The sequence below is a fragment of the Python bivittatus genome, unplaced genomic scaffold (genome assembly GCF_059951505.1).
Source record: "Python bivittatus isolate LINGU-HERP-01145 unplaced genomic scaffold, Pbiv_v1 ctg000350_np1212, whole genome shotgun sequence".
Classification (NCBI taxonomy): Eukaryota; Metazoa; Chordata; class Lepidosauria; order Squamata; family Pythonidae; genus Python; species Python bivittatus.
Window position 1 is genome coordinate 33053364 of NW_028277074.1, and position 27510 is coordinate 33080873.

General features: G+C 36.9%; 1 protein-coding gene across 2 annotated transcripts; it reads right to left on the reverse strand.

Annotated features, from left to right (window-relative positions):
- RAI2 (retinoic acid induced 2) lies at window positions 1–27271 on the reverse strand. 2 transcript variants are annotated; one of them, XM_007433041.4, is made up of 2 exons: window positions 26881–27271; window positions 1–2121 (listed from the first exon to the last, which is right to left on the reverse strand). In XM_007433041.4, the coding sequence occupies exon 2, from the start codon at window positions 2014–2016 to the stop codon at window positions 394–396; it is 1623 nt and encodes a 540-aa protein (XP_007433103.1). In that variant the 5' UTR covers window positions 2017–2121; window positions 26881–27271; the 3' UTR covers window positions 1–393. The 2 variants fall into 2 exon arrangements, with proteins under 2 accessions (XP_007433103.1, XP_088001015.1); XM_088144889.1 differs by lacking the exon at window positions 26881–27271 and adding an exon at window positions 26058–26860.
- Window positions 27272–27510: the final 239 nt, after the last annotated feature.

Below are 27510 nucleotides of genomic sequence, written 5' to 3' on the forward strand. Positions count from 1 at the left end.
TACACATACAAACATTTATTCTGAAAGTTCCATTCTACTCACTGTTGTTCAGAATTACATCATCAAAGCACTTTATGGCAGTGAAAATAGCTCTTACTCCTCTGACTTGCTCATTTGTTATATTCCATTAAAGCTGAAAATGTGCAATCCACTTGAAAAATATGTTGCTTTTTATTTAATGAAAAGTTAGAACAAAACATGGAGAGGGGGGAAGCATTGCATTGGAAATATATATCAAGATATAATCTTCTGCTGTCTTCCCCATCCCACCCACTCTTTCATCCTCCATCTTGAAATAACTTAAATATAGTTTAAAGTTTAAATGTAATTTAAAATGAAGTGCATCTCTTTACTCATAATAATTATACCTTAAAACATCTAAAACTTCATAAATTACTTTCTTGGAAAAAAGGCTGCAAGCCGCTGCTTTTTAATGGGAAGAATGTGGATTTCCTGTGAGTTCATTTTCTTTAACTTGACACTCCTGTTTTTGATAGGTTTTCTAAGAGCTTCTGCATTATCCCGGACTTCGGGCTGATTCTTCACATCATAACATTGCAGCACTGAGTCCTGAGGCATGTCCCTTTTGAAGGAAAAGTTTTTTGTGGAAACCCCTGAGAGGCCCTTAATCTTGCCACAGAAAATAGTTGGTACTGCATCTTTGACAGAAACTATCACTTTGGCTGTCTGTGAAGTGCTCACAATTTCAATATTATTGCCAGTTGTGGGTTCACAGGTTGCAATGTTGTTCTGATCCACCAGCCATTTGGACTGCTGTCTTAGGAGTTCAGAGGAGCTGGAACTGATCACTCTGCTTTCAGCCTTTGCTGGGACCTCATGAGGTTTATCTGCCACAGAATGAGCAATTCCATCCATCATGGACCCAGAGCAGCTCATGTTTGTTGTTTCAGTACTGCTCACCTTCCGAAAAGAAGCAATTGACAAGTCCAAAGCACCATCACTGGGGGCATTCTGGCAACTAACCTGGTTTTCCTTAAGGAAAGGAGCTGTTTTCATAGAAAGATCAAGGACTTCATTTTCATTACTCATCTTAATGACAGTGTGCCGATTCAACTGAGAAATTCCTCTGTGGTGGATAAAATCACACGGTTTAGTTTCTTCCTTCTCCAAGGGAGTCTGGGTGCCTTTGCAGGAATGCAAAACATAGGAAGCAGCTGGTTTGGAGCAGTCTAAGTTAACCTTAGATTCAACACCATGGGGAACTGGGATGGGAATGGGAATAGGGACAGGGACTGGGACTGGCAGAGGAACAATCACAGGATATGGCACCAACAAGGTGGCTGGGGGAACCAGTGGAGACAAAGGAGAACTGAAAGGCTGAGATGGGAGAGGACAGTCTGGAGATGGTTGATAGGGTGAAGAGCCTAAAGCACCTTGAGTGGGAAAGAGATCTTGCAGCACAGCAGCGAATCCTGGTGTCTGAAACACAGGGGGCAGGACGGAATCTTGAGTTGGATTGGAAGGCTTCTGATCCAACAGTTGGGGTTGTCCAATGGGACCAGCAGAACCTTGGAACAGGTTGTTATGAATGGTACCGGGAGCACAGGGTGAACTCTGAGGTAATACTAATGGAGAGTTTAAATGCTGAAATACATGCTGCTCTAAAAGAACAGGCAATGGAACTGGGCCTTGAGTGGTCATAACATATGGAGTATTACTATTGGGAGCAATCTGAGGAGTGGTGCTTCCTGCTACTTGCAAGTGTATTGGAAGAACCACAGGGCTGTCTCCTAAACAAATTGGCTGAAGCACTGTGGCAGCTACTTTGAGAGCAACCCCGCTTTGGGATTCTGCTGGTGGTGTTAATATTGATGGAGCAGGCACAGTAACAAGCGGCGAAAGTGCTTTCTTCATCAGGTCTGATGAATTGATATTCCAGGCTTCGGCTGTTATCAGCTGGGCAACTCCATTTTCTAGTTTGTTGTTGGCAATCGCGGAGGGTGAGGTGGTAACATCCATGGGCAGGTTTTGTGCATCCTTATACAGTTCCTCCATTTTATAGGATTTCTGGGGCTTTGCAGAATTGTAGTTTACATAGCTGTCACTGACATCCACTTTATCTCCAAGCTGCCCAAAGTATCCACATCAACACTATCTGGTCTGCAAAACAGAGACATGTTTTAAGCAATGCATAAATCCTTTGCTTAAAGTAACATTTGCAGCTTTTAAAAAGGGTGCCTGTCACCAAAATAGAACATTAAGTGTTTCTAGCTTTTGGGGACAGAGTTTTTAATCACACAATATCCTAGCTATGTGTACAGTATATATACTTATACAGAACATACATCTCTGGAGTGTTATATGAAGAGTCCTGGGGAACTTAAACTTAGCCGTAAACAAAGATAATTTAAAGACTGAAGTAGCTACAGAAAATGCTAGAGTGCAGAGCAAGAATTCAGGCTGTTATTTTATACTTTTAAACAAAGCTTCATATAATGGTATCATGTGACATATGGAAGCAGCTGCACTGTTTACACTCGACAACAGCCCAAAATTAAGGTCCCCTAAAAATAACTCATGATAAAATTATTCATTTTGGTTTGGAAAGTTTTATTTACACTGAAAGAATCACATCCTGCCTGCCTGCCAAGATCCTTAAACCTGCTTTGGAATATGCTCAAAGATAGCATTAAGTGATGTCCCATATTAGACCAACAACTCAACAATTTACAAATGCTGATGGTTCATTGTATAGCCTCCCTTCCATTTATAGTTATACAACCACATACCAATACAAGACCAAAAATTTTACTTATAAAATCTTCAAGAATATCAAAGCAGCTATGGCATTTACTCTGACACACTTAATCTTAACTGCAAGCTGTCAGGAAAAAACCCTTTTCTGTTGTAAGCCATGAGAAATTTTCACATCTCTGAGAGCAGTCGGCTCACTCTTAAAACTCTATGCACAAATCTTTCTTGTCATGAAATATATCATAGTAACACTGGTACTAGTATTATCTGATATCTGGCCTTTAAAAGGAAGGTTACATTTTTAATTTCAATAAAGGATGTTTCTTAACAGTGTTATAACCAAGCAGCAACATTATCACACAGTTTTGTTTTTTATGTTTTGTATCCCTCTGCTCATTAGATTTTATAGCCTTTAGGAACAAAACTTTCCCAAAGGCCAACATTATGTCAATATACTGTTAATCTGGTTCAAGCTCTTTGAGTATAGCAAGCTAAAAGGTCAAATTCCACAATAAACCTCTATAGAAAGAGAGAGAAAACAAAGGAGAGAAAGCAAGCAAGCCAGAGCAATGTGTCATTAAAAGAAATCTCACAGTATATGTATATGTATATGTATATTTATATGTATATTTATATGTATGTGTATATATATATGTATATGTATGTGTATATATATATATATATATATATATATATATATATATATATATATATATAGAGAGAGAGAGAGAGAGAGAGAGAGAGAACAAAATGATGAAAAACATTACAAACATGACTATTACAGCTAGAATTAAATGCAAGTTGATGATGTTTTATTGGAAAAAGCATAAGTGACATGTTTTCTGTCCTGCTTTCTGTCCTGCTTTCTGTCTATATGTGCATCGTTAATTAGGTACCACACATATACACGTATATACACAACACTTTCACGTCACAAACTGCATTCCTAATGAAAAGAGAAACACAGTGGCTACATAACCTATAAATAGGTTTTATAAACAACTACCTATCTAGCTTGTTTTAATATAAATCTATCATAAATTGTCCAGGCCAGTTCCTGAACTTTCATGTATGGAGAACAACATGTGCAGAACAAGGGTGTCTTCTTGGATTGACAAATTATTCATATTAATCAAATTTATACATCTGTATACACCCTGATGACATGGTATCACTTTATTTGCAAATATTGGCTGCCAATCACCTTTATCGCATTACAGCCCCTTTTGTGCAACCACTTTTTCCTAGATGATACACATTTATTATGAAAATATTCATCTATTTTGAGCGATTACTTTTTTAAACCAATGGAAAAATATACACCTATATAATGCACCAAAAAAAATTATATATAATTTCAGTCTGTTCATTGCCTTCTTCATTATACAACCACATTAGTGGTTTTATCCACAAATGTTTGCGTGATTAAATAGAAAGAATAAATACTGGGAAAGTACAATACTGGGAAATCCTAAACAAATCGATTCTAAATTACAAAACACTGATGAGGTCACTCCTAAAACACAGATAAATGTTTAAGATGCACTGAGTAAATTGTTTTAAAACAGCTACCAAGTTCAGCTGCAATTATTACCAAATACCCACTTTGCCTCCCTTTTAAAGCATTAAAAAAAACCTTATTAATGTTACATAGCTGCTTTGTTCATTTCAATTTCAATTTAATGTTAAAGATTTAATTTTTCAGGATAATATTTCTTATGAAGAATTGGAAATATTTTCATTAGGGGAGATAGTTTTCGTAATCTGCAAATAAGTTCCCAGTCAGACAGAAAATTTAAGATTATATTCCAAGGTAGACTATGGGCATCAATCAACCAACCCTATGTTGGATTGATGTTTTATTTCATTCTAACTTGAGCCACTTTGTATTTTCTTTCCCCAGCTGAGTGAAGTAGCTGTTTATGCACAGGTTTCCAGAGACAGCCAAAGCAGCTGCTGAACTGGAAAAGAATATGGCGTTTTACCGATGCAAAAAGATGTGAGTCATACATGCTCCTGTGCTTTCCAAATCAACTCTTTTGAAAAATTTGCACAGCTCCTTTGGGCAACTATTAATAAATGGACACATCTGTACAACTAGTACAACGTATCTGAAGTATTTAAATCCTGCTCTAGCCTAAAAAGTCACTGCTCCTTTCCTATTCTTTAGAATTTTATATATCTTGCAGCTTCCTTAATTGTACTCTTTGTATGACACTGAGTATCATGTAGGACTCAAGAGGCCTTCTGTCCTCCTGTCCAACCAATTTAACTATTAAAAAATAGAGGAGTTACAGAGAACATGATTTTATGAACAAAACTTGTCAGATAGACTATGACAATAGGGTACCGTATTTTTCCATCAATAATACGCCCCCATGTACAAGACGACCCCCACTTTTCCAACCCCAAATTAAGAAATCAATATTTTAAAGATAGTGCAGAACACATTTTTATTTAGTAATTAGGTAACATTTACCTGATACACTCGGTGGGAGGAGGTCCAAACCATCTCTCTGCAGCTCTATTTCCAGGATCTTTTGCATAACTGATTACATTCAATCACAAGTGAAACTGCTGATAGCTTGTCTCTGCAAACAGACTTCCTCCAATTGGTTTGTTCAGCATTAGCTGACGTCAGTTACATAAGGCTCATGATTGGAGGAAGTCTGTTTGCAGAGACAGTATGGGCAGTTTCACTCGTGATTGGAGGCTTGTGATTGGAGGAAGCCTGTTTGCAGAGTCAAGCTATTTCACTCGTGATTGGAGGCTAGCAATAGGAGGAAGCCTGTTTGCAGAGACAAAGTATGGGCAGTTTTGCAACCACGCGGTTCTCTCCTCAGCTTACTTCCTTGAATAAGAAGCCCTTCAATTTTTAGCGTAAGGATTTTAGAAAAAAGTATCGTCTTATAGTCGGAAAATATAGTATTCTGTAACGAAGTAGAGAACACTGTAACTCAATAACCTAACAAGGCTTCTAGGATCATGCTGCCCAGTTACTTCCCTTAGCCTTCTGGACATCCTAAATTCCTGCTGATTTAATAAGGTAATATCTTTAAGTTGGTCTGTTACACTTATCCTTAACTGACATTGCATAGGATCAACACCTACTTCATGAATTACATTGCATATAATTGTATATAATTATACCCTCTGATATGATACTATTGCATGATGAAAAATTACTACCATGATGTGGTAATAGGGTCGTTTATAAAGGATTCTGTAATTAATCTATTTAATTATAGAAACAAGGAGGGGACACTTCCTCTTCTGCCCAGAAGCCTTTTACATATGCTCCAAACCTGTTGAAGGATTGGGAAAATATCTAGGGTGGGGGTTCTAGGAAGCTTAAGAAAGAAAAGGTGCCAGTTTGGTCTAGTGATTAAGGCTTCAGGCTAGAAACCAGAAGACTGTGTTCATCCCACCTTAGGCATGAAAGCCGGCTGGGTGACCTTCGGCCAGTCACTCTCTCTCAGTCCAACTCCCCTCACAGGGATGTTGTGGGGAAAATAGGAGAAGGAAGGAGTGTTAGGTATGATCACCGCCTTGAGTTATTTATAAAAATAATAAAGGCAGATTGGATTTGTGAGTGCATAGCTTATTTAGTTTTCTTTTTTACATTTTACTACAGAATTGCATTTCATCAAAATAGCTGGAAAAAAAAGGTATAGTTGGAAGGGCAACTAGGGTGGCAATGATGAACTCTCTTCCTTTACATAATAGATAACAACTTTAGCTTATAAAAGTTGCTATAAAATATAGCTGTGCAATGCTTTGGATGTGATTTTAAAGAAGTGCTGGGTTTGGTATATTACACGGCTGTTACAGTGAAGATGCTAATGATTGCCAAAAGAAAAGCAGAACATAAATATAATAACAACAGATAAATAAGTATGTCCACATTACTGCTAAACATTGAACAATCATGCCAGAACTATTCATGATTATGTACTTATAGCATTGAAAATAAATTTGGGAAAATGCTAAGCTTTCCATATAATGTCCATAATAGGATTTTTCTATGATGAATATAATTTCACAGGAAACTACATGGCAATATCACAATTACCTGCCACATTCTTTAATCACCAAGCACATATGCTCTTAATATTTCATATGCTCACAGACACTTCAAATGACTCATTAATTTTCACTGCTATTCCTTTAAATATGTTTTTGTTTTTAAAAAGATCATATGCTTACACTCTTCTATACACATTCAGAGTTTAAAGTTCTTTTGTAATCCTAGTAATATCAGAATTGTGCATTTTCACACAGTTCTGAGAGCAATATGGCTGCAACAGAAGCAAACTATGGGCTAAAAACCATATATTAATATAGTAATATAAAAGTGTAATTTGATTACATATTATGGTATAACCAAAGACAGCATGCATATTAACAAAAACTGAAATTTCTAATGTGCCATCTGGAGATCTCTGAAGACTTGCACGCACATAGCTTAGAGAAGTGGACCTGACTGGTAACTGAATTAGTTCAATCAATCATTTCATGGATTACAACAACATGAAGAAGATCAGACTGTGTCAAGTTTATACTGTATATGACAGAGTTCCATTTAGACCTTGAGATCCAACTGCTAGTTACACTTTGAAGTTGTTCTAGTTTTATAAATATATGTTTTGTATTTTAATACTGTTTTCATTTTGGAGAGGAGGTCTAATGAAAACATGAGTAGTTGATGTATATCACTATGAGGGAATTAATGCAAAAAGATAAACTGCATAATTTAAGACTTTAATTTCATTTTTTATAGATGAAGCTGATGCATAAATATATTCCATTATATTTGGAAAAAAGTAATTATGGAACATCTCACAAAATCGTATGTTGCCTGGAAAAACACTTTTTTTTTTTTGTCTGACTAAGTGTTTAGTGTTCAGAAAAACAAATCACCACCATTAAGCTGAATAATTTATCAGAAAATTTTTAAAAATCCTTATAATTTATGTTGAGCAACTATCACGTACCATATTACAATAAATGTTATCTAATATCACCAGATAATGGTTCAGGATAGCATTGTATGCACTACACATTAAAACACAAAAAAATGGTACAATACAATAACAGAAAAATCAGAACATGTTCTACTGTCCTTTTCAGGAAACAATGTTCCTTAAGACATTAGCAGAATGTAAAACTCCAAACTGAACTGCCAAAGGAAAGGTCGTTTTTCTTTTCTATTAGGAAGGTTGGGGATATTTCAATAATGCTGTTCCTTCAAGTTTCTCCATTAGTAATTATGACCTGCTGAGAAGAAAAAGTAGGCCAGATCAAACACTTTTCAACTCCTTTCAGGGAACCCCCAGAATGCTTTAAATAAGGCAGATTTTTTAAAAGTGGGTTATAAATATCAAATAAAGAGGTGCATTTTTAATAGGGTGAATTTATAGACTGACCTTCAAGACAGAAAATGTTTTTCTATCGCAGAAAATTAGGTAATGTTTAAACTTTACATTAAAGCACATTATACCTAATGTATTATTAATTCGTAACTATGAATACTATTCTTAACAGACACTTTTGTATTTGTTTCAGCGTTTGGCACAATCATGCATTACCACCTATACCTTTCCCATTCATAAAGATCTACTAGAACAATGGTCGTGGTTATGATGCTGATAATTTGACTTAATTCTCTATAACACTCTGACTTGAACAAGACAAATGAAACAATTTATGCACTGACATAAATAATTTCCCCAAGCAATCTGAAATAAACTAAGGCAATGAAATTAAAACACAATACATATTAACATTTTTCCTTATTCTCATGGAAGGAATAGTTTTGCTTCTGTAGTAGGAGAAACTTTTTTTTTCATCATTGATATAATTATTGGCTATTAACCTCCTCACTCTATTAATAATTCATAGTAAATATGATATTTAATGGAGCCCAGAGAATAAATATATACCCATAACTAAGGGGAATGTTACAGTATTGGGCTAAAAACACCTGTGAATTCTGTCAGAATGACTGTGAAAAAAGAAAAGAAAACTAGAGAGCTTTCTTGTGCCCAAGGGAGATTATAGGATGAGGAAAGCCAGATTTGTGCCCATACTAATAGCAGCTTGTCAGAATCTACTGGTGCTGCCATAATGCAAATGTGGGCTGCCATGCAGTCTTGCTAAGAAGTTCTTTTTCTCCTTTCTTAGTAGGAGCCTAGTAGGTTAAGAAATAGCAGTGATTTTCTATTGGCAAACTACAATTACTTCAGAACCCTTGATTTTTGAGCACAGGGGCACAAACTCAGCCCTTCACAGGATTGGAGTCATCCTGCTGCAACTGAAAGCTAACAACTGCCCTGCAATTACTTAGGATGATCCTGTCACAAGAATACTAGGCTATAGCACTCACATTACTGTGATCTGGAGTTAATTACTTCCTGACGTTAACAACCAGCTGAATAAACGAGAAAGGAATTAAAGCCAGGCGGTCTTTTCAAGACTGACTTGAAGACATGCACACACACACATACAAAAAGTGCTATTTTAAGCCAATAAACTAAGTTCACAAAACCGTGATAAAAGTTATTGTCAGTGTATACAGATACTCCCCCATCTACTAAATCAGAGGTTTCATTCTGGATTTTTTTTTTTTAAAAGAAAACTTTGGCTTTTTAAAAGGCATGGACAATCACATGATATGAATCCTGTCCATCATTTCTTTTTCTTCTCTAGTAAAAATGTTTTTTAAACAAGATAATTATTTTGGAAACCTTTGATACAGCAGGTTTATTATTAGTGAATAGCAGGTATCAAGGCTGTTGATGTGCAAAATGTCAAGGTATGTAGCTGTTTTACCAGTACGACAACCTCCTGCTGGCAACAAGACACCTATTGGATTTATGCCACACTGAAACAAGTAAACAAATTTGCACTTCCTACATCAAAAATTATTATACACAGAACAAAAAACACAAACTACACAGAGAGGGGATCCTATTCAGTATTTATTGCCCAGGTAAATAAAATGAAATGTATTTAGTTTATTACTTATCTGCACTATTATTTCATGTGATTTATTATACAAGTATTTGAACTGGATGTGATATAAACACTTCTGTCAGTGCAAAATTTGGGACTCAAAATAATTATTTAATCTACAATGAAGCAAGTGTCTCAACTTCCTATACTCTAATCAACAATTCCAGCAGCTGAAGTTATCTGACAAGATACGTGAATTTTCTGGTACTGGGAGATGTTCAGTATTCTCCCAAATCTGTATCTATACATACTACATAAAATGCTACGCCTATGGTACAACTGTAAGGTGTAAGCTTGTTTCAGTAACAGTTGATGGTCTATTTAAACACACTTAAATTCCAGATGAATGCCCACAATCTGTTTTCATCTGGTTTTTTAGTCTGACACTTAATCAAACTCCCACAGATTATACCTACCTACTTCTACACCTTGGGACAACACTGAGAGACAGTATAACAAAGTTAGACTAGGAAAACCCGAGTTCAAGTCTACATTCAACCATGAAAACTCACTAGGTGACCTTGGGCCAGGCACTAAAGAATAGGTTACATCATACATCAAATGCAAAGCGTCTGTTGTATAGACTATGGAATAAAGAATGGTAGATACCATTTACTTGTGTCAGTTTCAACTTATTTCATGGCAAATTGGAATTCTTTGGGAAAAAGTAGGGATGCCAGGGTATGTGTTTGTGTTTGTGTGTGTGTGCGTGTGTGTGCACACGCATGTCTTGCTAGAATCTATACAAGCATTTTTACAATGGTAGAGTTCCTTTATCCTATTTTCTGTTATCTTACTACTGTCTAAATTAAAATAAGTTTACACAATCATCTGCAACCATAGGTGCTTTCTGTGATCTTAATGATTAAAGTTGCATCTTCAGTGGGCAAGAATAAGATGAGAAAAAGTGATTGGGTCATTCAGAGACCCAAGAATCCATGAGAATGGCGACCAGTGAGTATATTAATCTGCCAACAGAATGAAGGGAAAGTGGATGTGGAAACTGCTGTGAATGAGAAAAAAATGCATGTCACAGAATAACTGCTGCTGCAAAAAAAAAAAGAATACTATATAATGTAAATAGAGTGAAAACAATGGCAAAGAATGCATCAAGGAGAAAAAGGAATGGTTAAAGACAACAAAAAAGATTTTTTAAAAAGTGATGAAAACAAATAACAAATCTCAAGCAATGAGAAAATAATTAAAAGATTTGGGATGAAAATGAAGTGAGACAATGCTAGAAGGAGTGTTCTAGAGATTGGTATGGGAATGATAATTATATGTTAAAGAGTGAAGTGAAATGAATGCTATAAATGTTAATATACAAGAAAAAAGTCAAGAGGAAGCATAACTTCTGTGAGAATGTTGGAAAATAGTAAATCTGTCAGGATAGAGTGTGTACCTGGAAAAATGCTAAAAATGACGTTTGCTTATGGAGTGGTCGGGTGACTTGTTTATCACGTGTGCAAAGGCTGCATCTGTGCGTCAGGATTGAAGGAAAACTCTTATTGTTCCCCCATACAAAGGGAAAAGGGTAGCAAGAGTGAACACAAAAACTATAATGGGTTTTGTTTGTAAAGGGAGTTTGGAAAGAGGTTTGACAGAATGCTAATCAAAAGGGTATGAGAAGTGACAATAAACAAAATGGTGTGGCTTTACGCTGGACAAGGTATACAGATCAGATTTTTGCTCTTCAGCAGGAAGAAATGTATGAATATGAGAAAGAAAATCATGTTTGCTGATTTAGAGAAAGACCATCATAAAATGAATAGATTTGAATTACAGATGTTTTTGCATGAACATAAATTGAGATAGGTGAATAATGTCAGTATCATATAATAGAAATAAAACCAAGAATGTCCTCCTGGTTGTTTAAAGTATTTATGGCTACACATACATGTTTGTGTTAACACTAGAGGTGTGTTAGTTAGGGATATGGATTTATGTATACTTTTGTATGCAGAGGTACTGTGCTGTTGACTTGGAACCAAATGATTTACAGTGGAAGTTAGATAATAATGCAACAAAGGAATGGACCAGAAAATTTATGTATCAAAGCCCAAGATAACTATGTTGACAGGGAAGATGAACAAATGATTAATAGTTATATGTAAATGGTGAAAAGCTAGAGCAAGTAAATTAATGTGTGTACCTTAGTAAAATATTTACTAAAAATGGGGAAAACAGATGGAGAATTTTTAAAACATGAAATGCTGGTAGTGGATAGTATGTCACTTGTAAGAATGGATGTTAGTAGAAATAAGTTAACATACCCATGCTATGAGCAAGAGTCTTGCCAACTTAGTTATATAGCAATGAGAGTTGGATATGTCAGGAGAAACATGTAAGTAAGTTGAGATGGAATGGGCACTTACAAGGTCTGTGTGGTAAAACTGAGGTGGTAACATCAAGAATGAAAGGAAGTTGAATAAACATGGACAGAATACAAAAATGAATATCCAATACGTTGTGTTGGTTTTACTACTGGAGAGAATGAATGAGGATCAAATTACAAAACAAATAAATGAAATCAGATTAATCAGTTGAGAAGAGAAGACCAAGAAAGTTGTGGCTGGATGGAATTGATGAAATTCTCAAACAACAGAGTTAATAAATTTAAAGAACAAAGATGGATGAGGTAGAAGCAAACATAGCTATGTACAAATATATGCACAAGTGTATAATATCTAGTGGTGTAATCCAGATTTGGCTGCACAACTTTTTATTTCAGGCCTTTAATTTCTTTGGCTTGGTGTTTCTTGCTCCTTTTCTGTGCTTTCAATCTCATTTAAAGAAAAAGTAAGTTTGATGGATATGTATATATGTATATAATATTGTTCCATGTTTATGATTATAATTACTAGAAAAAAAGGCAAGAAAATTATCTGAACATATTGTTTTATGTATTAACTGTACTGCATTGTAATGGTGATTTTACTGATGATTTTACTGTGATTAGTTTTCTATAAAAAAAACAACTTAAACCTTATTTGAAAGGGTAGATACAGCAGTATATTTAATCACATTTCAGACAGTTTCACTATATTCCTTTAGTTTATAGGATCATAAATTGAATTAATTCATATTCAATTAACGTAATAGCAGGAAAGGTGTCGTGACAAAAATACAGATCCATGAATTTCTGACAAGATTTCACATTAAGATATAACATGGTTTATTGGGTGTTGACAAGGAATGTTGTTTGAAATCAGCCTATGTAGTGTGTAAACTATAGTTTATGGCTTTGCTTAATATGTGGACCCAACCGATTGTGATTTATTCAATTAACCATGTTTAAGTAAACTATTGCTTAGTTTGAGGTACAAATTCAGTAAAAGGCTGGATTCACCCCAAACTCTCAAACTATAAGTCTGCAACTTTTCAAAGTAGGCCTGTAAAAGGTCTGCCTTTCTGTAGGAGAACAAGCTGATTTTCTCATGAAAGTAAATTAATTCTGTGAAGATGGCAGCAGGACTACAGAGGAAGTGCAGTAGAAGAGGCTGTCTCACAGCCCGTCCTAGCTCACAAAGGCAAAGGCCCAGAGATCCATTTTTCCCATTGCTGGTTGAAAATGGAAGAAAATCACCTGTGGGCAAAGTCTGACTAACAATCTCCTCCCAGACCCCGTTGCTACTCACAGTGCTCTGCAACCTCCTCTCCAGAAAGACTTGAGCAGCAGGGAAAAGCTTTACTTTAGCTGCTGTTCCAGCCACTTTTTTTATTTATGATATTCTTGAATAATAATAAAACAAGTTATTAGGAACTAACTGAAGTCATTTCTCCAAGGGTTAGGGGGATCTTTCTCAGCTCTTATACAGTGTTTTATGTGGAAATGCAACACTTAAGTGTTTACTCTTCATGTGGAGTCACGCAACAATCCACATCAGAGTGAGATGGGCAGTGACAAATTTGAAATATAAATAAATAAATAAATAGTTTGCTTTACCATGTTTTAAAAGAAATAGGTAGAAAAAGTATTGCCTACTTATCTTTACTTATCAGCACACAATCACCCAAAGTCTGTTACTTATTTTAGAACATTATTTTAGGAAATTTCTTTTGTATTGAGAATGCTATCTGGTCCTGGCAATTCCTTGGCATTTCATCTAGTTTTATAAGAACCTTCACTCCAATAATCATAGATGTCCTGTTTTCAGAAGAGATTTTCACTTCTTTTCACTCTGTAGCTTTTCTCTTGCTCTAGAAGAGTGTTTCTCAACCTCAGCAACTCCAAGTTGTGTGGACTGCAACTCCCAGAATTCCCAGCCAGCATGCTATTCCCATACCCATGCTGGCTGGGGAATTCTGGGAGTTGAAGTCCACACATCTTGAAGTTGCTGAGGTTGAGAAACACTGCTCCAGAAGGCAATCCACTTTTTATACACTAAAAATTACATTAATCACTGTATTTATTTAAGCCTTCAGCTTCCGTATTTTAAAATCTCTGATATGACCGCACAACCACTGCCACCCACACCTTAAAGTCACTAAATCATACCCACTAATCCAAGTACTTGTTTCCAACAAAGTATTTTAACTTTCTCCTCAGTTGAGCACACAATAGTTATCATCAAAATATTCTGTTGCTTTTTAATTCCTTTCTGTTAACTGATTAGTCTGTTACTAAATTTGATCATTATTATGGCTGGACTAAACAGGTAATCAATTACCACTGTATTTCTTCTGCATAATTAATCATGATGAGAAGGTAATATGTTACTGCCTAGGTTCATTTTATCTAAAATATTAACCTGATGTTAACAAAATTGATAAAGAATAAACATCCAGGATTTATTTATTTCAGTAAATTTTAAGATGCCTGGATAGCCTGAGTTGAATAATCTGTGGCTGGGATTCTTAATAATAGAATTATGGAGTTGGAAAGATCATAATGATTATCTAGCTCAACCTTTAGTAATGTGAAGGAAAATCAGTTAAACATGCCTTGAGAACAGTCCAGCCCCTCTTAAAATCTTATAGAGATGGAGAACTCATAGCCTCTTAAAAAGTCTCTTCCACCGTTCACTTTAGAAGTTTTCTTTATATTTAAACAAAATCTAGGTAGTTGATCAATGTACAATTGTACAATGTACAATTCATGCTTTATTTCATTTTAAATAGCATTTCATTTTAAATTTTATTCAGATTTGTTAGAAAAAGTGCTACTAGAGTCTAATTATGGGTAATCATAAACTAATGTGTCTCTCCTCCTACAATGTTTACAGTATTTTAAATCCTAGTCCTTCAATAGTTTTCAGAGTGCTGAAATTACTTTCAAGTAATATTATGAAAATTAATTAACTATATTATGCATATAATTTATTTCAAGAGAATTCTTGGGTATGGACTAAAAAAAACATGTCCTTGATTGCAAGAGTCATTTTTTGCTGGCACTAAGAACAAATATATCTCAAAAAGAACAATGAACAAATATATGATCACAAATGTTCAAGTAATGAAGAAATCATGATTAAACTTCTGTGCAAATACAGGAATATGATTGCTAAGATTTACTCCCAGAGATTAAAAAAAGTTTAAAAAACTAAGATCATGGCATGTGAACCCATCAATTCCTGGCAAATAGAAGGGGTAGAAATGGAAGCAGTAACAGACTTCATTTATTTGGGCTTCAAGATCACCGCAGACAGAGACTGCAGCCATGAAATTAAAAGACGCTTGCTCCTTGGGAGGAAAGCTATGGCAAACCTAGATAGCATATTAAAAAGCAGAGACATCACCTTGCCGACAAAAATCCGCATAGTCAAAGCTATGGTTTTTCCAGCAGTAATGTATGGCTGTGACAGCTGGACCATAAAGAAGGCTGAGCGCTGAAGAATTGATGCCTTTGAACTGTGGTGCTGGAGAAGACTCTTGAGAGTCCCCTGGACTGCTAGGAGGTTGAACCAGTCAATCCTAAAGGAAATCAACCCTGATTGCTCATTGGAAGGATTGATACTGAAGCTCAAGCTCAGATACTTGGTCACCTAATGCAAAGAAAGGACTCTTTGGAAAAGACCCTGATGCTGGGAAAGATTGAAGGCAAAAGGAGAAGAGGACGGCAAAGGATGAGATGGTTAGATAGCATCACTGAAGCAATGAGCATGAAACTGAGCAAACTCAGGGAAGCAGTGAAGGACAGGAAGGCCTGGCGCGATATGGTTCATGGGGTCACAAAGAGTCGGACATGACTTAATGACTGAACAACAACAACAACAACTCCCAGAGAAGAACTGCATTCTTAATCTTAAGAAACAAGCTAGAATCACTTTGTGATTTGAAATGGCATGGAATATAAATACGTACAGACATACTTACATACTAGAGGGCCATATGTAGAGAACAGTTTTGTACTACCAACTCTACTTGCATGGCCCATAAATATGTAGAAAGTAACAACTGCCTTCAAGTCTCTAACTATAGAAAGCATCTAAATATTTCTGACTTAGTACTATGATGCAAATTTAAGGCTCTCATCTCTAGCAAAACGATAGGAGGTTTGCGCAAAGCAATTAAAATGGGCATTTTGCATTGACATTTGCATGACCACCTCTTAAAGCATTAAAGCAGTACTGTCCTCTGGAGGAGTCAGCACAACTACTTTGAAGGTATTCTCCAGGTGTCTACAGACACGTCCATGCGCAGACATCATTGTAAGTTTGAAACATCAGTAAGATTCAAATATTGCAATGCTTATTGTACTTATCCATATTATTAGGATAGTACAATCTCTAAATAGAAATTGAAGGATACCACTTTCTCTCTTCTTATAACTCATAACTTATTTCCTTATTTACAAAGTGGAGCACAAATGGTAAGGAATGGGGAGCACTGGCAGTACCTATATAAATACATAATATATTTATTTAAACTTAATTTCAATCATAATTTTAAAGAAAGACTCTTAAACCTGATCAAGGAGGGGGAAATAATTAGCATTAAACATGCATCATACCACAGCTGATTCAAGGTCAAAAAGAAGAATGAATTCTTGAGATTGTCTCAATGGGCAAACATTGACTCCCAAGGAAACTAGTTGTTAAAATAAATTGTAAATTGAGAACCAAGCATGGTTTTGTTTGTTTGTTTCCCTCTTGTTTAGCTAACCAATAAGTATCTCTATTTAGATTTTTAACTCTTTCAATCATTTTAAAGTCCAAGCCTATCAAATTACAGAAAGATCAAATGTTATAGGAAGAAAACAGTTTCCCATCATAATATTAAAAAGAATCCTGAATAATAGTAGCAACTTCCTGTTATAATAATCTATGTCACTTTGATGCAATCCTTGAAGACTGTGCTACCCGGGTATTTTGAGAGTTGTTACCTCCACACATCTGAGAGTGACAGGCTGGGAAAGTTTATTTAGAAGTAAATTATGAGTTAAACTCCCAAGACATTTCAGACATTAGAGCATTCAGACAATGCCTAAATAATAGTAAATGCAACCTGCTTTTACATCAAATATTTTTAATGCTTTCTCCCCCCACCAAAAAACACCCAAAAACAGAAAACAAAACCCTGCAGAAGTTACTCAGCAAATTATGAATTCTGCTTTAAATAGATATCCTGTGTTTAATTTTAAGTGACATAAAATATCTCTACGTGCTGGGTTAGAGATTATTGTTATAATATATAATCAGTGTTCTTGGGAAGATATATTTACATAACTCAAGGATTTTAGATACTATCCCCTCCTTCAGGAAGCAACACAGAAAATTTTATTAAACAACAGCATACTGATAACTAATTGCACCTGGGAGAAAATTTTCAATTGCCACCAATACGGCAGTCTAATGTTGACCATGAAAACAGAATCCATCTACAGAACTTGATTTGAGATTTTTTAGTCGCCTTTCCAAATATTAATTCTTCATTAATTCAATAAAATCAAACGTTCCATTGAAATAAGTGTGATGTGAACTGCATGAGATTGAGATACTTTTAACCATGCTCAAAGCTTCTTCAAATTAAAGTCATCAGTGTTTAATCAAAGATTTACAAAACACTAAATTGTGATATTGTTTAAAAATATTAATTGTATGGCACTAGATTGAGCTCTTATCTACCCAGTATGCTTTCATCCCTTCCAGTGTTAATCCATATTCCTGCTCAGCCTTCTGACCAGATCTCCAGAAAACAGAAAACTCTTCTCCAGATGACATCTGTGGAATTTTGCCACAGAAAGCATATTACAATATTCTTGCATTTAGTACTAAGAGAAAATACCAGCCTTCTTACTCTTTCAAACTCTTTATGACTGAGGAGAGATAAAATTGAGACTTTACACTGCTTTAAATGATCAACATTAGGATGTTGGAGCACATCTTCCCAATTGTTCAATTCTTCATTATTGCATTAAAGAGCTGTATGTGTACAGATCCCAATGTATTACAGATGACTGCCATAGCACAGACATACGCAGCCCCTATAAATGGGAATGTGGCCCCTAGAGCACCCACAAACGTTGCTGCCTAATTTACAAGTTTTAATAAAACATGAAGGAAAGATGGTGTGTATGGAAGGAATCCTATTAACTATATTTCTTGTCATTGGTATAACATTTAAACCTAATTAAATCAAACTTAGTTTTTTTCCTGACTTTCAGCTTGCCACTCAAGAGCCAAATTTGGCTGTTATATGAAAAAATATAGGCACCCTGCTATAGCAATCAAGTTGCAATGAAATTATGCTTGCAATGTAATTTTTAAAATCATTATTTTTTAAAAAAACTGCTCTCAATGTTAAATTAATATTAGCAGTTACTAAGTAGAAAGAGTCCTTAAACCATGTATTCAAATCAAAAGTTTTCAGCATATAAGAGTTTAAGGGTATTGGCATAAAGAAAGAAAGGAAAATCTTTTTTTAAAACCAGGCTGTAATAGTTACAGTGCATGCAATTGGGCCTAAAAAGAAAACCATTCAAAGCAAATTCATTTTCTATTTCTGCTCAGCTTGGGGAACACACAGAAATAATTTGTCAATAACAGTGCCGTTACAAGAAGATTTGCTGGGACCTATATTGTTTTTCTTCTTTTTTAATCAATTGATCTTTGGAAAACCATTTTCACTTTAGCTACTTTAGTACACAAAGGCAATCCTAATTCTTAAGGCTTATATTCTTGTAAATCCAATTTACAAGGCTTAGTCAGAAGGAACCCCAACTGAGTTCCATAGGACATAATTCCTAGTTATTTATACATGTCATTAACTTCATGAAATATTTTAACCTAATGCAGGAAACTGAATAACTAATATATTCCCTTGTTTGAAAAGCCCCATTTCTGATACTACACACATTCACTAATTATGCAAGAGACATTTTAGCTGTACTGAAAGAATGAAGCTCTTTTTGTATTCTATCATCCTGCCTCATTCACAGAATTTTATAGTTGGCCCACATAATGATATTACTGTATCCACCTGTACAGTATGTTTCATATACAGTGGTACCTCGGGTCACAAACTTAATTCGTTCCGTGACTCTGGTTGCGACCCGAATTGGTCGTGACCCGAATCAAATTTTCCCATAAGGTTCAGTGTAAATACGGTTAATCCGTTCTGACCCCTCTGAATTTGGTCGCCAACCGATTTTGGTCACGTCCCGAATCAAATTTTCCCATAAGGTTCAATGTAATTACGGTTAATCCGTTCTGAACCATATGTATTTTTTTTTAAAACCACAAAAATATGAAACAAAATACAGTACAGTGCAGTACGAAGAGAGAGAACGCTAACCTTTCTCGAGGCAACTTCTGGCGTGGAGGACAGGAAGGTGGGTGGGGAGGCGGTTATTGCTTGGAGGGAGAGTCCCCCTCCCTACAGGAAGCCACGACCACGTGTCATGGCAGGGAAAATGGCCACAGATCCTGTTCGTCACCCAATGCGGAGTTCGCAGACGGAAGCAAAATTTTGCGAACGGTGCTGTTCATGACCCGAATTGGTTGTGAACAGAGGCGTTCGTGACCCAAGGTACTACTGTATTTTACCACCTTTTACCATCTTTTTCCTACAAACAAATTATATGAAAAAGGGAAAAATGAAATAGGTATAAAAAATGCATCTTGACTGGTAGTATTTGGAGCCCAGATAAGATGAGATGAGAAAAGCTTCTGCTCCCTCACATATCCTGCAAACAGAAGTAGATTCTGCACAATCCGGTCCATGAGCTTTACTCTAGACAACCATCACTGCTGCAAAATTGTATCCTCATTAAATTCTCTATAAGGTAAAAAGCATCTCCATTCCTGTGACAGACACGGAAGCAAACCACCAGTCTTTTTTCATCAGAAATAAAACTTTCCCTTGTTCTTGAACATCTGTATTGAGAATGGACATTGGACACTGGACATCTTTAATCTTCTATATTGTTGCTCTCTTTTTAAAAAAAAAACAGCACTGTTTCTGCTTTAATTTGGCACCCGCCTCCCACAATGTGTCTACACTTATGTACAAAGGGATTTGGGGACTCTAGCTGCTAAACATTTAAGATATTCATGTCAAGAGAGCAGTAGAATAGAAAGGAATAACTAGTAAAATGGTACATCAGACCATAACAGCTCAGTAATGAAAAGGGAATAAAGAAATGCACGTATGAGCAGAAGCCTAGAGAGAAAAACCCATTGTTATAATAAACCTCATGCATAAAAATAAAGCTGAATAAAGACAGAACTTATTTCTGAGTAAAAATGTTTTGAATTGCTATTAAAAAAAGGCAATATGGGAGAAACTGAATAAAGGGCATGATCTGTTGAAGTAACATGGCATGGAACTCAAGTATTCATCTGAAACCATCAGTCATGAGGGTCTAGTCCCTACATAGCAGACATCTCAATGATGCATATGCAAAGTGCATATGACTTACGTAACTTATGTAAAGTAATTGCTGTAGCATATATTTTTGCCACACAGAACTCCTCAAATCTATTTATAGTTTTGCAAGTAGAAACATCTTAAATAAATCTGTATCCATTAAGTCTAGGCAGTTTTTAGGCCTAATTTAGGCCTAATTACAGTCAGTTTTATTTATTTAAAGAAAAATCAGCCACTATCCTTGTGTCATTATTTTAAAAATCCAATTGTTCGCTATAGAGTCCATTGGAGTTTGGCGACTCATAAATTCAAATAATAAATAAGTAAATAAAAATAACATCACCAGCTCCAATAGGTTATTGGCAGCCTTGGTATTGAAGAACTCAGATTAGCTGGATCTCTGTATTTTGATGCCAAATACTTGATTACATTACTCAGAAACTTTGGCTCAATGAAATAGGTATAAAATATTTCTATTTGGTCAGCTTCTTGTTCTATTTGGTCAGCTTCTCGTTCTGAAAAATAGTAGTTCCAGCTGATAAAAAGTTGGTGGCAACACTAGGAACAAAATATTTTGATTGCTCATCTCTTACCTCCATGCATTAAGAAGATAGCGATACCTTCTAGTTATTAAGCTAATAGGGATTTCCCGAAATAGTACTATTTTCTACTAGGTAACTGATTAAGGGCAGCCACACTGCTAATAAACAGACATAAAAGCCTTAAATTGGCCAATCCAGACCTATGAATTGGAACTTGTGAAAAGTTATCACCTTCTAATGGAGTACATAATGGTAGAATAGCTATAGGAATAACAGTAGTCTTTTTTGCACAGAGTAGGCTATTTTCTGAATAATGGTCAGGTTAACAATCAAGCAGTTGCTCGTAAGTTAGGGCATGTCTCTTATTTTCTTTATTCCAGCTCTTATTGGGCACAGCCTTGATTCACAGAGCAATTTGAAGTCATTTTCCAAAAATTTATAGCCACCCTTGAGACTAGACATTAATTGTCCAGTTCCAAGGACATTCTTTACTGTGGTAATTCTTATCTAGTCTTGTGTACTTGTTGCATGCTTAGAAGTGAAAGCACATTGATTTCATTCAAGACAAACCAAATTCCTGGTGATCCTCATCTAATATAATTTATTCCTGAACCAACTTTTCTCTTCTCTTCATTGGTATACTTAGCTGCCTTATAAGAAAAAGTATTTTAAGGTAATTATTTTCTTCCCTGATATTAGAATATGCTGTTCTGTTCAGCAACTATTTTCATGAATCACCTATATGTGAAATCCTTTGCATTTCTCCTTCTCTGGAAGAGGCGATGATAAATATCCTTACTCTATTTCTTTCTTATTTCCTCTCTAAGAACACAAATCTTTATCTATTCATGAAAGGTATGTATAGTTTGCATTAGTTTGTGTAGACATATCTCCCAAATCTATTCTTTTTCTTCTCATACTCTGTTTTAACCAGACACTTTCCTTGATCTGTGTAGCAGTCCAACCCCTACAGCACCACCTTCCCCTCCATATTTGGTAAATCCTTTCCCCCCTCTCTTCATCTTTTCTGTATTTAGGCCAAGATATTTAAAATTAATGTGTCAGGCCACATGTTAGGGAGGTAGGCTGGTTAATGAAATCATTTTCTCTTTTATAAGAGTGAATGATTGTTTCCCCCACTTTTTCATTTCCCTGTGTGAGTAACATAAACTGCTTAATGTGTTTCAGTGTTCGTATTTCCCTGAGTTGATTCTTTCCCCAGTTTTTGAAGGCACATACATTCACAGGTAAGCAGTGCGCCTGCACCCCAGCACCTGCAAGCTTCACCGGCTCCTGTCCACTTGACTTATTTTCATTCAAAAATAGCTTGCTAAAAATCAAAGAGCTAGCCTATACCAACCACCCTATTTATATTAATGCCACTAGTCACACAAGCATTCTTAGAAAGTAAAAGAAGGAGAAACTGAGCCAAGAACGATGCTTACAAGTCTCTCCATATGCTCAGGAAAAATACAAATGGGAGTAAGTAAATGGGAGAAGAGGTTAGAGCAGTGGTTCTTAAAATGCTTGACCCAATTACCCCTTTTCCCAGACTCATATAATGTCATTATCCCCCCCCCCCGCCCAGCAAAAAACAGAAAATAGACACTGTTGTTTTACACAAGGATCTTGGCAGCAGCAGTCCCAAACTGGACCCTCGACTCACAAGCAATTACAAATTGCTCCATTACCCCCAGGAATTGCCCAAATTTTCCCCAGTTTAAGTTCTACTGGCTTAGAAGGGACAGCACGGAATAGCCTTAACATTCTGGTGCTCAGCAGATATAGCTTTGGGACAGCCATGTCTACCAACAGCAGCTATTTTGAGAGAATGCCCATAACTAGTTTCCCAAGTTGTAAATTGCCCGTGGGCATCAGAAAAATGTCTGCTCATGAAGGAGTTCTTTTCATCTGCTTCCTTTTTAAAACTATGAAAAGTAAATCAACATTCACAGCTTTGGTATATACAAAGATAACCCATAAATGTTTGGCTCAAACATAACCCCAGTTACTACCTTTGGTCCAATATCCTGCTATACAGTACTGCACTTCTCAAATGATGAAAGTTCAGGAGAAAGTACGACTTCTGGCTCTGTATACGTCACAAGGCCCTATCATAACTCCATTCAGAAAACTCTGGTTTGCAATAAAATGGTTTGGTCCTGTTTCATTTGTATTGAGCAGGATTGGAAAACTCAGTGTTTCCCAAGCTGGCATATGATAGGAAACCATGGCAGACTTTGCATATTGTACCAAGCTGTTGTTTGCTGAACATAGTACAATGGCCTGGTTTACATGCAACATTAGGCCACAAATTAGCTGTGGGCAACCAATAATTCAAGCATCCACTTGCAGCTTGCTGAAACTGTATGAGTGCCTTCTAGTCAGTGTTGACTCCTGGCGACTGCCTGAACTAGTCTCTGTAGTTTTCTTGGCAAGATTTCAGAAGTGGCTTGCCATTGCCTGCTTTCTAGACTTAAGAGAGAGTGAATGGCCCAAGGTCACCCAGCTGTCTCTGTGCCTAAGGTAGAACTAGAACTCATGGTCTTCCAGTTTCTAGCTCGGTGCCTTAACCACTACACCAAACTGGCTCTCTGAAATTGCATCACCTAAATTTGGAAGCAAAAGGGCTGATTTTCAGTGGTACATTTTTTTTTTAAAATTTTGAAAAGAAATGATAGCAATAGAAGCAGAAGAATTCTAAAAGACAAGTCAGTTCCATTCTCAACCCTAAGATACCCAAAATGGCTTGAAATCACTGTGTACTTTAGGGCTTTTTTGTTTGTTTTTTGTATTGGAGAAAGTTAAAGATGGTAATAGTGATTTGCTTCCTAGGGCCTTCCACTTCCTTTCCCAGCCATAAAACTGAAAGAAAAAGAAAAAGAAAAGAAAAAGCAAGGTGAAAAATTTTGGCCCTGCCCCTTCTGTTGACTTAATCACAGTCTAGGCTACCCTCCAGAAAATTGGAAAACAAGAGGCTGGGAGGCTGACCCCGCAGTGAATACCCACCTTTGTCATAAACTATAATTATCTACAAATCTGGGTTCTCATACTAAGCCAAAATCAAATAATATAATGACTTTTTGCCATGTATGAATCTAGCTCATGACTTGCTCTTGTTAAACCATAGTTTAGCATTATAGCTGAACTGTGCCCAAGAAATGATTCATTTCATATTACAACATTAATCTAAATCTGCAGCAAACCATAAACAGAAAAATCTAATGGCTGTGTATGACATCTTTTTATTGTTATACCTGTATTATTACTAAAATTATTAGTATATTTTGTCTCAGTCCTTAAAAGTCCTTTCAGAAATAGCAACATTATTATAATTTTAAAATTATAAAATCCTATTATACAATAACTGAATCAATTCAAAAACTACACTACTGACCTCTGTATTCCTCAATTAGCAATTTTCTTTGGCAATGGAAATAGCCCAGATTTTGACATGTTTCAGTTGTTATGAAATGATAAAAACTAAAGATTCACCTTTTGACTCTCTTATATTTACATTTTTTTAATTTGGTCTAAGGGGCAATTGAGTGAGGCCCCCAGCTGAAGATCTCTATTAAAGATATTAAAGGGAATGACTAAGTTTGCTGTTTCCTCGGGTAGCTGCTATCACAAGTCTGGTAAAGCATATTTTTTACTATGTATATACCCTTCCAGGCTCCATTGGGTCCAGTAGATCTTCCTATGCTCATCTCCAATATTCCATTTCAAAGACAAAGAACTCTTATCTCCATACCGGAATATGTAATATGGAAAACCAAACAAACCAAATATATATTTTTGCAGCAAAACAGCAAGCAAGATGTGCGGAAAATGGGAACATACATGCTCTATTATATTCTCTTTTTGAAACAATTTAAAATAAAACTATCTACTCCTAAGTACAAGATAGCCTTATTTTAAACTGTTTCAAAAAGAGAATATAATACAGCAGGAAAAAAAATAGAAGTTTAGTACAAGAATTCCTAAAATATTTTCTCTTAAAAACAATCTATTTTTTTAAAAAGCAAATGCACAGCATTAGAAATCAAGGAGCACAATATAGCTCAAAAAAGAAAGACTTTTACTAAAATGTGGTAAAATACAATGTTTATTTTTTTCTGCAATATATACTAAGCAAAGTAGCATATTATTGATGTAATTTTTTTTCTTAAGTGTTTACATATGCTTAAATAATCACAATAAAGAACCTTAAAGCCATAAATATAGGAAAACAAAAATGTACAATTACTTTGCCAAAACAAATAAACCAGAGGTGAAATGAAAGTAATTATTTTTATTCCAAATGACTATGAATGCAAATTCAAATTATTTTAAAAGTGGTTGGCATTAAAAAAATTTCTGCAATTATTACCAACATTTTTTTAAAAGATGCACGTATACTTTTATAATAAAATTTACTTTGGATAGGGAAATAGTCAAACTATGTGGTAGAGGAAATGTTACTACTGGTAAACTGTTGGATGTTAAAAACCCATTTCTGTGGTATTCCACTATCTTTTCAAATTATTATTTCACAAAGTTTAGCAGAAGGAGATCTCTGGAGCCATAAATCTACACTTGACCCTTGTCTCCCTCTTCCTTCATCGTTTACAAACCATGTCCCTCCCTGTCCAAAACCCACTCCTGGGACCTCAGCAATTGAAACACAAAGCAGCAGCTGTTTGGCAACATTTCTAACCCTAAACAGCAAATGCAATCAGATTTCATTTCACTAAACATCCAGGCCTCTTTCAGTGCCGAGAGAGAAACAATAGCCACTATTTTATTAGGGAAATACATGGGGTGGGGGTGGGGGTGGGGGTAAACACAGGCAGATCCAAATTCATTGGTTCAACTTTTTACCAGAGAAGCAGAACCACTGGACATATGAAATAGAAGCACCATAAATTGGTTGATTATATAGATACATACATCTGTTTCAGTAAAAGCCATGCAGTTCTCATATTTTAATGTTACCTCTTCGATTTCTCTTCCTTCCTCATTCTATGCTGTTTCCCAGAATAGAAGAGCAATTCTTGGAAAATGCATACAGATACTTCAGATCAAATTTGGGATTGCTACATCAAAAGGCAGATGCTGTGGAAGACAGACTAGGTTCACCTCCTTTCCTCCTCCAATATTTAGCAAAAATACAACTTCACAGCGATGCCTGCCAAGGGAGAATCTTTAGAGGTTTTTCCAAAGCATCCCTTTAAAACTAAGCTTGCCGTCCTTCGGTGCACCGAGACCCATCAGATGGCAAAATGGATGCTTCACAACCATCTCAGCCTCCTTCTCCCGGACCAGATCGGATGAAGATGAGCCTGGACTACAGCGGGCAAGGCCTTCCTCCAGGATGGTTTCACCCAGCCACGCGCAAATGCACGCCGTTTCGCCTCCTCATCTCCCGGGTCTCTCCTGAGCATCCTCTCAAGGGGAGACGGGCGTCTCTGGTCCCGCAGCTGGAATGCTCATTCCGCCCAGAGCTTCAGCAACCTGTCACCTCGGGGCAGCCGGCCGCTCCGCCCTGCAGAGTCTGCCCAGTTCAGCCCCAAATCACTCCCGAGCCCCGCGGCAGGCAGAAACCCACCAGGCAAACCTGCGCCTGCTCCGCCCGCCTTAACCTTCAGTTCCCGAGCCCTCCTCCCTTCCCAGCGCAGAGCGTCGGCAGGGGGAGGCGTTGGGAAGGGAAGGGAGGGAAGGGAAGGGAAGGCGAAACGCGGCGGCGGCGGATCTCCCAGTTCTCTTTTCTAGCCCCGGAGTTTGTCCCCCATCTGTTTCCGATCTCAAAGCTTTTTACCTCCGCTTCTTCGCCTGGGGTTGCTTTAGCTGCTTCAGTGGACTGGGGAGCCTCGCTAGCAGCAGCAGCAGCAGCAGCAGCAGCCTTTTCTCCCCTCTTGCAGCTGGAGGAGATGAAGGACCCCCTCCCTTCCTTCCGTGTCCTTGCAGCGTACGTATCTGTCAGGCTGTGCCAGCGGCTTCGGGTTGGCAAGGAGGAACCAATGTACGTGCCGCTACCAGGCGCCCTTCCCTGTCCTGCTTTGCCTTGCCTTGCTCAGCCTTGTCGTCGTCGTCGTCCTCCTCCTCCTCTTCCTCTCCTCCTCCTCCTCCTCCTCTTGCTGCTGCCGCTGCTGTGCGGTCTGACGTCTGAGTAGCCCTGGTCTCCGTCAGTCTTTCTCTCGCTCCCTCTGGGGAGGGAAGAGAGGCGGGGCAGGGCAGTAAGAAGCTCAGCGCCTGTGCCCGCCTCCAAATTGGTGGTGGGTGGCTAGGGCGCATGCCTGCCACCGGCGGGAGAGGCGAAGGCTAGAGCCAGAGCTGGCACGCGCCACCGACTTCTGCACGGCGCGCGCAGGCAGCAGGCGGGCACGCGCCCCTCCCCTCCCCAGGCAAATGCACCTCCGAGAGGCAGTTCGATGGCGAAGAGTGGAGT

Bases quoted from the DNA above. Each gene is read 5' to 3' on its own strand.
- RAI2 (XM_007433041.4), bottom strand. From the start codon at position 2,016: ATGGAGGAACTGTATAAGGATGCACAAAACCTGCCCATGGATGTTACC.